At 63.8% G+C, this 12,283-nt stretch overlaps 1 protein-coding gene across 1 annotated transcript; it reads right to left on the reverse strand.

Annotated features, from left to right (window-relative positions):
* Positions 1-7,348: 7,348 nt before the first annotated feature.
* GRIFIN (galectin-related inter-fiber protein) lies at positions 7,349-8,364 on the reverse strand. The gene is made up of 4 exons (XM_007094843.2): positions 8,353-8,364; positions 8,069-8,148; positions 7,812-7,971; positions 7,349-7,519 (listed from the first exon to the last, which is right to left on the reverse strand). Exons 1-4 carry the CDS (start codon positions 8,362-8,364, stop codon positions 7,349-7,351), a joined length of 423 nt encoding a protein of 140 aa, XP_007094905.2.
* Positions 8,365-12,283: the final 3,919 nt, after the last annotated feature.

Below are 12,283 nucleotides of genomic sequence, written 5' to 3' on the forward strand. Positions count from 1 at the left end.
GCCCCCCGCCCGCCCCAGTGCCTGGTTGCTGCAAGCCCTGACTTGGAGCCTTGTCCCAAGGCTGCCCCAGACTCTCGGATGCACTTCTCCAGGCCTCCGTTTCCCCATCCACGAAGCCAGGGTGCACTCACCTTCCCAGAGCTGCCGAGACGCTGGAGCGTGGGAAAGTGCTCAGCTACACGTCCACGGCCGAAGACACGCCAAGGCCATTGTGCCAGCCTGGTCTCCTGGGCACTTGCCACACTCTGGCGCCCAAACAATGCCCGCCTCTGAGTGGAGCTGTGGGTGGGCCGTAACCATGGTGAAGGGCCCTGCAAGGCAGCAGCACCGACTGCCTGTCCAGGGCCAGCCCGGCCTGCGGCCCCGGTTACGGCTTTGTCCCTCGGGCTGGAACTGGTCCCGTGCGGGCTCAGAATGGCTGGCTGTCAGGGAGGGCAGCGCATACTGAAAAGATGCAGACACTTGGCTGGAGAGGGGGTTGAGGTTGACGCGAGGGTAGGGGCGCTGTCTCCAGGGTCCTGAAACCTGGTTTCAGGTTTGGGTGGGAGCACGGCCTGGGTCACTGTGCCTGCTGGCGGTGCCTTCCCCGCACGAGGAGCCTCTCCACACCCCCCCACGCCCTCTCCCTCTGTGCGGAGCCCCACGAGGTGCAGGGCCTTGGTGCCCCCGGAAGGAGGCTGCCTCTCCAAGTTCCGGGATGTTCCAGGCAGCTGGCCAGAGAACGCAGGGTCCCCTCTGGGCTTCCCCGGGCTCTCTCACAGCCTGGATGCGCCTTGGCCACTGGCTCTGCCCCCTTCCCACGAAGTGTGGGGCCTCTGCCAGGGTGCAGAGTAACCAACTCCTCTTCAGCCATGGGGGTCAGAGTCTCCCCAAAAACTGTTTACAAAGCCATGTTTGCAAACTTAAGACCTTATTTTTTTTTTTAAGTAAGAAGGAAAACAATAAAATCAGCACTGAATATTTCCAACTACAACCACCCTAATATCTAGAAGACTCTGGCCTGAAATTGCCTAGGTTCAAATCCCAGCTTTGCCACAGACATGCTGTGTGACCTTGGGCAGATGCCTCCCCTCTCTGTGTATGAAACCCCTTATCTACGAAGACCACCACATAGGGCTCTTGTGAGGATAAGTGAGGTCATCGCTGAGTGTTTCGAAAGGACGCTTACTCTTCTGAGCCCTGGGGGCCTGGCCCCGCTGTCTGTAGGACCCCACCCTCCACGGACCTCCCTGGCCTGACAAGCCTTGTCCCCGGGTCCCACCAGGCCACCGGCCAGAGGGGACGACCCTAGGGTCAGGCATCCATACCAGCACCACCTCCTGGAGGAGAACTGTCGAGCCCCCAAGAGCCAGGGCTGTGGGCTCCACCCAGTCAGCTGGGGGTCAGCGCACCGGGCTCCCTCGGTGACATCCGTGGTGCACTGGCACTGCACCTGGGATGCCCTGAAGAGAAGGGGTGTGAACAGGGGGTGCTGTGCTCCCTTTTTGTCTACCCACCCCCACCTGCCCTGCAGTCCTGGGGACAGGGCAGAGGGGGGAAGCCTTTGGGTCTCATCCAGGAGGAGTGCTCCCAAGGGAAAAGGACCTCACTGCCCAGGTGCAGAGAGGACACGATCCTCTGGCAAGTATCCCCAAGATGAGAATCCCCCCATGTGCCCTCCCCCATCTCGGCCACCCTGCTTGGCCCACTTTCACCTCTGCCCCAGGCATCGCCTGCCTCAGGCACTGGGTAGAAGCCATAACCCCTGCCCCAACCCCTCCTTCCGGGGGTCCCTCCTGCCCAGGGTCCCTCCCCCAGCCCCACCCGCACATGTGCCCAAAGTGCCCCAGCGTCCCCTCCCCCTGGGTCCTGCAGCTCACATCCTCCTGCCCGGGAGTCTCTGCGGCCACCTTGGGGACAGGGGGGAGAATGGGAGGGTACCTCAGGGTCGTACTGTGCCTGCAGAGCAAAGGGCTGCTTGGTGCTGAAAAGACAGCTCCAGCGGCCGGGCCTGTGGAGTCTGGAGTCCGGAAGGAGGGAGCTTGGGAGGCCCGCCTGCCCCACTCGTGGCCTGTGCCTGTGCTGCCTGATGACCAGTGGCCGAGGGCTGGGGGCCCAGGCCGGGTGGGGAGGGAGCTGAGACCCGCGTCCAGGTCCTACCGCCGCCCCCCGCTGTTGTTCACACCTTGCCCCGCTTGCCCCTCTCAGTGCACCAAGTGTCCCCCGCCCGGCCGCCCCAGGGCCCCACAGCCCCCAGGCTTATGGAGGCAGCCGTCACCCCATTTTGCAGAAGAAGAAACCAGTTTTCAAAAAAGAGGCGTGAAAGAATACTGGATGCTAGTTAAGGATGTGTGTGCTGGGAGGTCCGGGTGCAGGGCAGAGTTGAAGTGCGCGGACACCCAGGACCGCTGGCCGGGGGGAGGCCGTGGAGACGGCGTTATTTCTGTATCCAGACAGCGTGTTTACGGGTGTTCGCTGAAAGCCACTTCCAGCTTCCAAATGTTTGAAATGTTTCATGACAAAATGTCAGGGCGGGATTGAAAATGCACATTGATGCAGACGGGCACTTCAGCCTGCCGTCCCCTCCCCAGGTCCCTGGAGCCAGCTCCACAGCCCGGTTTCCGCACCCACCCCCCCCACCCCGCCCCCGAGATGCTCGAGGGAGACTCAAGTCTCCGACTACACGGGACTTCTGGCATGGACACCTGCAGGGCCCCAGTGATGGGGGTCCTGGAGCCTAAGAGTCCTTCCCTCTCACAGGGACTGCCCTGGGGCCAGAGGTAGTGATGGGTTTGCCACTCGAGGCCACCTCTGCCCTGAGCACATTGCCCTGGTAGCCCCAGCCCTCCTGGGTCGTGATGACACGTGGTCAGAGCTCAGCATCATGGGAGCCATACGGGGCCAGAGTGGTTGTAACTGAACCTGAAAGAAGAGGAGACATCCACGGCCTGGCAGGGAGCAGCTCGGCACGCAGGTAGCGGAGGGGCTCAGGCAGACCACATGTCCTGTGCTCACAGCCGCCCCATCTATGCATTCCGTCCTCCAGCCCGTGCCAGGTCCCGGTTCCACAGTGAATTACGCAGGTGGGGCCTCGCCGTTCTCAATGCCCTCGAGGCCCAGGCTCTCATTCTGGGGAAACTAAGAGTGGGTCTTTGCCGCTTGGATTTGGGGATGGGGAAGACCCGTGTCTGGAGCGCCCTCTGCTGGGTGGTCTGTTTCTCATGGGCCCCAAGAGGTTCAAGGAAGGGGCTGGAGGGGGGGGGGGGGCTGGAAGGCACTCCCCACCCTGGGGTGTCCAGGTGAGGCAAAGCAGGACAAACGTTGGCTTTAGACCAAAGGCTCGAACTGACTGCCCCTGGGACCTTGCTTAGAAGTCAATGCTCGGTGTAGGCCTCACCATAGAGGCCAGTATCTAAAAACAGATTTCAGATAAGTTAACTTCAGATCTTTTAAACCCAGAAGATCTGCTCACTTGCACACTTCCCTGCGCACGGGTGGAGGGGGCTGAGTGTGGCGGAGTCTGCACCTTCCTGGTAGCCACAGACCTCACCAGCCCCTATTGCCTGCACGTAGTCACGTGGGCCCGTGGCCATTTGCACTCTCTCCTCCACCATCCGGAGAGCTGGTACCTTAGGCCATCCAGTGGCATCCGAAGCCTGTGGACCCATAGACCCAAACCTCCAGGGGCCACTTCCTCCTCGCCAAGGCTTCTGTGCTTCCCTAGACAGGCCAGGCCCAGTGAGTCTCCCTACACACACACACACACACACACACACACACACACACACACACACACAATGGAGAAGGAAACGGGTCCTCTGAGAGATGAGGCTCTGTTTTCCCAGAGCAGGGGGCTGCTCCGGTTGACCTCTTTCAACTCCTTTGGCTTGAGTGCACCACCCTGCTGATGTCTTGGGGTCTCTGAAAGGCATCAAGGAATGTGTGTCCTCCTTCCAAGGAGCCTCTGTTGTGGCACAGAGGAGGGACAGAGATGCGGGGGGGAGAAGAGCAGGTTTAAGTCGACTCTAGAATTCGCTTCCAGTCACCAGGGAAACGGGCTGACGTGGTGGGTCATGACCTGCCTGTCCCTGGAAAGGTTTAGGCAGGGCCTGGTCCCATGTATTCACTAACTTAGCAGATATTTATTGGTGTGTGCGATGTGCCACGCATTGCTTCAGGTGCGAGGAATCCCGTGGTGAGCATCCCGCCCAGCTGGCTGTGTCCTGGCACTGAATGTCGGCGGGGGGAGGTTGCTGGGGGCCCTGTGACGTGGGAAATCCCGGGACCACAACGTGCCACTTGGGATGGAGGCCTGGAGAGTGAAAAGGAGCAAGCCAGGCTGAGTCCTGGGGCAGAGCGACAGGGAGGAGCTGGTGCAAAGGCCCTGAGGCAGAGACAGCACCGTGAGTCCCAGGATTGGAAGAGACAGATGAGCAAGGGGACGGATGAAGCCAAAGGTGGGGGAGGGGATAGCGTTTGTTCTCAGCTCTTGAGTTCAGGGACCAGCTACGGTGGGGGAGGGGATAGCGTTTGTTCTCAGCTCTTGAGTTCAGGGACCAGCTACGGTGGAAGCCCGTATGACTCTGTGGCCCCTGCTGGGGGGTGATGTCTCTGGCTTGTCCAAGTCTCTGAGTGATGTTCCTCAAGTCCGTTGTTCAATTCTCCACTTATTCATTCATTCAGCAAATATGCCCAGAGCTCGCTGTGCTCTGGGGCGGCCAGGGCTGGGTGCTGGGCTGAGACCTGGTCCCCGACCCCGAGAAGAGGCAGTGTGACAGTGGTGGGGAGTAGAGGCAAGTGGAGATCAGGGAGGCCTTCCCAGAGGAGTTATCATCTGAGCTGAGGGACCGGCCACGGGACTGCCACACTACAATGGGACACAGTTACAGACAGGCCAGACAGGCACCCACACACAGTGTGCAGAGGGCAGGGGGGAGTCAGGACAGAGGAGGGCGTGCCACCTCTACAGCAGGACCCTCTGAGATCACAGCTCCCCGCACCCCCTTTCCCAGAGGGGAGACTGAGGCTCAGGAACGCAGTGGGTCTGGCGCCCTGTGGTCCGAATTGCCCCCTGGCAGCTTGTAGCCTGGGGTGGACGAAGGGCTGATTCAAAGCTGACTCAGCTCAGACCAGCGGTTGAGGGGCAGAGTGTGTGTGTGCGTGTGCATGCGTGAGATCTGTCAGACCTGGATTTTTTGGCTTCACCCCTCATTTGCTGAGCAAGCTTCGTCAAGTAACTGGACCTCTCTGAGCCCATTTGGCCCAGATCTTGGGAGACAGCGTGGGCCTGGCCCTTGGTAGAGCCCAGCAAAACTCGCACGCGGCATCTGACTCTGAGCCTCAGGCCATCCCCGGGCCCAGTGCTCCCCCCCCCACCCCCCACAGGAAAAGACAGCCTGGCATCGTCTTTTACTTTTTCCCCCTCCCACCGTGCATTGCTACTGGGGAGACAACTCTTCCCCATGAGGGGAGCCTTTTGTCTGCAGGGAAACTGAGGCCCAGAGAGGGTGTGCAGCCAGCTCAGGTCTCAAAGCAGGGGCCTGGCACCTTGAGCAGGGAAGCCGCCGTCGCTGGGCACAGAGTCCCCAGGAGCAGAAGCGGCCTGGCCCGATCACAGACGCAGACACGTGGGTGACCCCCTTCCCGCCACCCCAGTCCTCCCCAGGGTGCATGTTGGCCTGCCGGCCCCTAGCTTCCCAGTTGACACAAAACACCAGGCCTCCCCCAGGCGGGGGGCGGGGCGGGAAGGGGCTCCCGGGCCAGCCGGGCTGTGGCCACAGGCAGGGAAGTGCACGGAGACAGGAAGGAAGCAGCACCCCTGGAGTCTGGGGCCACCATTGTCTCACCTGGGGGTGGGGGGGCCGAGACGGCCCCTCAGCTCAGGACGGCAGCGAGTCAGGCCGCTGGGCTGTCCCCTCTCTGGGCCCCACCCCGCTGCCAACTTCTCCACACTAGTCTCAGTGTCCCTGTCTAGAAAACCTCAGAAGGCCAGATGCACGTGGTGTCTGGAATTCTGCAGCAGGTGACAGTCTGACAAGTGCCGGCCAGCCAGCCGGTGCTTCTCCTGAAACAGCTCATCTGAGCCTCCCTGACGACTCCCTATGAGCGGAGGGCCCCTGTTGTCCCCCGAAGTTCAGGAACTTGCCCAAGGTCACACATCAGGGCAGCGGGGCTGGAGCTCAGATCCAGGCAGCAGGTTCCGAAGTCCAGGGCCTGAACTGCTCAGCCTTCCTGTCTGCTGCCCTGACCTGCTTTTCTTTAAATAACTCGCTGGTACAGGCTAATTACTTGTTAAGCCTCATCCTGGGCTGTGACATCACCTATTTAATTCAGAGAGATGGGTAAACAGACAGTAGATAGATGATAAATCCATAGATAAGGAGACGCATATATGCATAGATACGTAAATGGTAGATAGATGAGCTGGGTCTGAAGCCAGCCCTGGAGGATGGCCAGCTGCACTCAGTGTCCCCAGACACGGCCCTCCAGGGCTCCCTCCCTTCCTCTCCCCCTCTGCCCCCCCCCCCCGTTTTCACACACACACACACACACACACACACACACACACACACACAGCAGGGCTGGGAGCACGTCTCATTTCCAGGTGGGACGAGGAGAAACAGGAAAGACTCCTTCCTTCCCCACAACAGGAAGCAGGGCGAGGAGGCTACAGACCTCCCAGCAGACTGTCCTCACTGGGCAGGATGCGCCCCCAGGCTGAGCCACAGGGCTGCGTGCCCAGTGGCCTTGCAAGGGCAGCTGGCCAGGAGCCCCCTGTCCTCTGATGTCATCTGACACCACTCCCAAGGGAAGAGGGGAAGAGGCGAGGGGTCAGACCACCCCCAGGGCGGAGGTCTCGGGGAACACCCCTGCCCCCATCTCGGGGGGTGTCTAGGGCTGCACCCATCACCCACCTCACCCCGTCCCATCCCCCTTATAGCAGCCAAGCCCCTGCAGCCTGCTCAAACTTTATTGAAGGTGGAGGTGGAGTGGGGAGGGGCCCAGAAGCACAGACCACCAGCCCCCCCTCCTCCCCCAGGGTGGGCTCCAGGGACAGGAGACAGCTGATGGCTTAGGCTCCTTCCGGGGACTTCAGGCGCAGCTCAGTGGCCCCCATCCCTGCAAATATCCAAGACACCCGCCTCAGCCCCCTCCCAGACCCCAGCGCGGCCTCGGGGGTGGGATGTGGACAGGGGGCCCTGCCCCCTCGGGCTTGCAGAGGCGAGGGGCAGCGGGGCCGGGGGACTAAGCCCACAGCCTCCCTCCCAGGCTGATGGGGCCTGATGGGTCCTGGGGACAAGGATGCCCAGCACAGTCCCTGCTGAGCTGGGCAGGGGGCGGAGCTGGGTGGCTGGGGCGTGCGGGTGCATTACCACCAACTCAGGTCCCTCCTGGCCAGCTCCACCTGGGCCAGGCGGTGGTCACTCAGCACCTGTACCCGGGTGATGCCCGCCAGCGGCCGGTGGCGGTGTGCGAACTGTAGCACCTTGTGGTCCTGGGCGTGGACGTGGAAGTGCTCTGCATCTGAGCTCACCTCCATCTGGGGACGGGAGGCCGGTGACCCACGGGTCCCCTCACCAGCCCCATCACGCAGGCCGGCCCCGGATGGGAGCTCTGGGCCCCCTCCTCTCTCTGAGAAGTGCTCCCACCCACACCCAGCAGTGAGACTTCCAGCTGGCCGTCTCCCCGTCAACATCCATGATGAGCCGGGGGCACAGGACATCTGGCGCAAAGCAGCCGGACAGCCCAGATGCCTCCACAGGTACCCCTGAGCCCGGCCCCCCCCAGGGCTCCCTTAAACCCACGGGCCTCCCCTCCCCTGCCCCCGGCACCTCAAAGGGCTCCCCCAGCACCAGCGGGAAGACGCCAGACACCTCCTCCTGGCCCCAGCGGCCACCCTGGAAGGTGTTGCCCACCATGGTGGCGCTGGAGAAGCGGGGCTTGACGTGGAAGGCAATGTCCCCCGCCTCAGACAGGAAGTTGATCTCAAACCTATGGGGGTGTCATGGGGGTTGTGAGACAGCAGACGGCTGGGAGGTCACCCACCCAAGGCCAAGGGGGGGCCCCCGGGGAGGGCGGGGGACCTTACTTGTCCTCTCCAGAGTCAGAGTGTCCCTGGACCAGCAGGCTCCAGCCCGGGGCCAGGCCCCCTGCACAGAAGGCTTCAAACTGCGTGCAAAAGGGGGGGCAGGGTGTACCCCACTTGTCCAGGGGGCCCCAGCATGTGCTGTTCCCCAGGACCCTGGCTCTCTGAGCAACGTTCCTTCCCGGCGGGAGGGTGGGGGCCCTCCCAGCCTGCAGGCCTGGGGAAGGACGCCGGGGACTCGGGGAGTCTCCCCCACCCCCGCCTGGGCCCGCTCCCTTCTCACCCACCTGCAATGCCATCTCACCGCCTTCTGCGCGTGGGGAGCATGAGCGAGGGCATATAGGCAGGGGGGCGGGCAGCCTGGGCGAGGTGTAGGAGCCCCACCCCTGGGACGGGCGACAGGAGGCTCCGCCCCTCCCTGCCCCACCCCCTGCTTCGGTCCCCATTATCAGCAGGTCCGTCTTTCCAGTAAGAGAGACAGGGTAGCTGGCCCTGGCCCCCTCCCCACCCCACATCCCTTTTTAGGGTCCTTCGGAGGGGTCCCAGGAAAGCGGCTTCTGCCCCCACCCCCAGCCTCTTCCTCCGGGCTCCCAGGGACCCAGACTCTCATCTCTGCTCAAGTGAGGTGGGGGGAGGGGAGGCAGCCTGCCAAGCCTGCCTGGGTCTTCTGGGGGCTGAGCCTGTGCCCCCCAGCCCGGCCCAGCCTCCCCTGGCTGCCCGCTGCGGCCTCCAGCTGGCCCCATGGGGCCCTGTGCTGGGATTAGGCTGGGGCTGTGGTCAGCGCATTCCAGGGCTCTGGCCGATGGCGTGGGGAGAGGGCCTTTCCCACACCCCGGCGCCCCTCCTGGCCTGGTGCCCCAGCCCCTATCAGCCGAGCTGGGGAGGGGGCCGGACTGGGATCCCCACCGAGCATGTCGGGGAGACGGGCGGGGTCTCCCCAGGCTTTCCGGGCCGCCGTGGGGCTGCCCGGCTGGACTGTCCAGGGAGCTGGCCCAAAGAGGGAGCAGGCTGGGTCCATGGAGCACGGGGCTCTGCGTATGGTGCGCGTGCAGGTGGGTGTGCAAGTGTGTGGTTGCGGGTGAGCGTGCTGTGAGTGTGCAAGCATGTGGCGTGGGTAGGTGTGCAGGTGAGCGTGCGAGTGTGGTACAGGTGAGCATGCAGGTGAGCGTGGGATCCTGTGGCTGCGCAAACAAGTGTCCGGGGATGTGTGTGCCCATGCGTGTGCGAGGTGTGTGCGAGGGCACGCGTGTGTGGCTCTGCCGTTTCCCTGCCCAGCGCGTCTCGGGGGGCCGGGCCCTCACCTGGACACCCAGTCCCCCGGGGTAACCCAGCGCCTGTAACCCCCCGGTTCCCACCCTCCCCCTGACCCCTGGGGGCCCCGCCTGGCCTCCCCCGGGAGCCGGCCAGGCCTGGTGAGCGAGGCAATGCTAAGGCAGGGAAGGGACCCGGAGGCGGCGCGGGGCACGGGGCCTGCAGGGGGCAGTCCTGAGCAGGGAAGATTCTGCCAGAGAGCTTTCCTGCCTTGGTGTCCTGGCTCTGACACCCTGCCTGCTGCCCAGAGCCTCGTCCCACCCCGGCCTGGCCGGCCGGGGATCCGCAGGCCGCAGACCCCGTGCACCTGCCTCCACACAAGGACCACAGAGAAGGGAGACCCCTCCACAGTGGCCCGGCCGGAGGGTGAAGCCCAGTCCTGCCTCCCCTCCTCCATGTCCTGTCCCCTGTCCATGGGATGCTGGGACTGGGCGCTCAGGGGTCCAGGACGCTTGAGCTAGTAGCCCCTGGGCCTCAGTCTCCCCAGCTGTGCACTGGTCTCAGCAGTCCTGCTCCACCTGCCGACCTCAGCTCTCTGCACCTGTGCCCTGGTGGGGGCAGGGGGTCCAGAGCAGCTCTGGCCGGACACAGGAACCTGGGCCATTGTCGCCTCACTTTGGGGTCAGCAGGGGCACTGATGGCGGGACCTTGGGCGTCAGCTGCCTGGAGCCCTTGCCAGGCATCAGGGGGCCTGTGAGCAGGGCTCGTCCCCCAGAATCCCTGCACAGAGGCCTGGGGAGGGACCCCCCCGCCCCAGGGGTCCCTGCAGCCCCGTCCCTCCCTGAGTCTCAGCCTCCCCATTTGGGCAGTGGGGCTTTGCAGGTAGTGGGCGGGGGAGAGGGCCTCGCCGGGGCAGGGGACGGAAAGAGACAGCGAGCTCCGGTGTGGCTGGCCCAGCTCTGCAGGGACACCCCAATGTTGTGGAGTCCCGGTCAGACGACAGCCAGGCTTCGGGGCTCAGGGGCAGCCATGGGAAGTGCCCCCGCCCTGACTTGCTGGCTAGCGGGCCTGGGTGCTGTAGCCTGGGCCCTGGGAGCAAACAGACCTGCTCCGCCAGGCGCCACCCCTCCCTTTCCCGGATGCGCGGTTTTGCCCCAGGGTGTTGTTGACTTTCCTCGGGCTTCAGGAGGCGGCAGGATCTCCATCCAGTTAGGAATTTCACCAGGACTCACAGCCCCTCATCCAGTGGGATGGGGAATGTCAGGGTTGGCTTCCTGGAGGAGGGGGCACCTCGAGCTGGTCTTGAGGAATGAGTAGCACCGAGAAGGCAGCACAGGGACATCGACTCAGGAAGGATCTGACCCACCTCGGTGGTCCCAGGGCCATCGGCACAGGTTCCACGGGACAATTTGAGAGGGCAGCACACCCTCCTTGGGCCTCCTGGAGCCGGGCATCATTGCGTCCACTGGCGCAGTGGACAGACCACTGAAGGAGGCTCCCAGAGCCCACGGAGAGGGGTGGTGATGCCAGAACGTGGGTGCAGCCTCCAGACTTACCAGTCCAGTGCTCCTTCCAGAGCCCCATCCGCTTGTGTCCCCGCCCCCACCCCAGCGCCAGCACCCGGCCAAGCCCACCGGTGGGTGATTCCAGGCATGGGGCCCTGGCTGCTGGGGGTCTCCAACCAGGCCAGGCCGCCCTCCCGTGACCCCCACCCCATCCCCAGCCCGCATCTGGAACCGCTCGCTGGTGGTGAGGTCAGCACGGAAATTCTCAGCCCCCGCCTGGCAAGGGCGCAGGGACAGCGCTGGAACCGGGCCACAGGGCTTTGGGCTGCCCTCCCCCTGGTTGGGTGCCTGCTGGCCTTTAGCACATAGCGGCTCGCTCTTTCCCTCTGGGTCAGCACCTCTGGGTCAGCAGGGAGACTGAGCCCAGCACGGAGAGTGAGGGCAGTCAGGAGGCACCGTGCCACCGTTGCACAGGTGGGGAAACCAAGGCCCAGGAACCTGCGCAGGCAGCAGCCTGGGGCACCGAGCGCCGGCCTCCACTGCCCCGTAGAGACCGCTCGTAGGCCCTGCTGGAGGCTGGGAAGGGCTGACCCGGGGCTGACAAGGACTCCAGGGCTCTCGGGAGGGGACGGCAGGGTGCCCACTCCCTGGGGCTCCCTTGCCTGGTCCTCTGGAGTCCCCTACCAGCCACGCCAACCACTACCAGCCCCGAGTTCCACACTCTCACGGCTTAGCTGCGTCCCCCCTAAACCCTCCTGGCGCTCTCCGTCCTCTGAAATCACTCTCACTCAGGACGGTGGTCATTTTCTCCCCGGGGCACTCAGGGAGGCCCCGCTGAATGCCAGGAGGGAGGAGGCAGGTCCTCCCACTGCCCCCGGGCACACCCGGGCACACACGAGATTCTCCGGAAATGCAATGACCCCGGGGACGGAGGCTCCGGGCCCAGGGAACTTAGCCCGTCATGGTCGCGGTGGCTGTCACTTCTGTGCGCTCAGTGCTGTGCTAGGCGCCGGCCGCTCTGCCTTGCTGCCTTGCCACCCCCTCGCCGCTGACGGAGGGAGGCAACTAGCTGCTCATTTAGTTGCTCGCGACACATACTTGCGGCAGATTCACGACACAGACAGGCAGACACGGTCCGTGCCCTCACAGGGCTCCTGGTGTCTGTGGGAGGTGGTCAGGCAGCAAATGACACACCCCCCGTCTCTTTATCGAATTGTCTTCATACAGGATCCTAAGGGAAGTTCTGAGGAGTGACCGTTGTGTACGGGGAGCAGGGGTTGGCCTGATACGGAAGGACTGGAGAGACTTCCCGCAGGAGCTGATATCTGAGCTGAGCCCAGAAGAGGAGGGGCTCACCAGAAGAAGGGATGGGGGGTGGGGGGAGAGCGTGGCCAACAAAGGAAACAGCATGTGCAAAGGCCCTGGGGAGGCCAGAGCTGTGGGAGTGCGGAAGGGCCAGGAT

Source organism: Panthera tigris, chromosome E3 (assembly GCF_018350195.1).
Source record: "Panthera tigris isolate Pti1 chromosome E3, P.tigris_Pti1_mat1.1, whole genome shotgun sequence".
Taxonomy (NCBI): domain Eukaryota; kingdom Metazoa; phylum Chordata; class Mammalia; order Carnivora; family Felidae; genus Panthera; species Panthera tigris.

What these genes read in the sequence shown, in the direction of transcription:
- GRIFIN (XM_007094843.2), bottom strand. An exon ending in TCTGACTCTGGAGAGGACAA is followed by an intron (nt 7,972 to 8,068) that starts GTAAGGTCCCCC and finishes ACACCCCCATAG; the next exon opens with GTTTGAGATCAACTTCCTGT. An exon ending in TGCTGGGGGAGCCCTTTGAG is followed by an intron (nt 7,520 to 7,811) that starts GTGCCGGGGGCA and finishes TCCCGTCCCCAG; the next exon opens with ATGGAGGTGAGCTCAGATGC.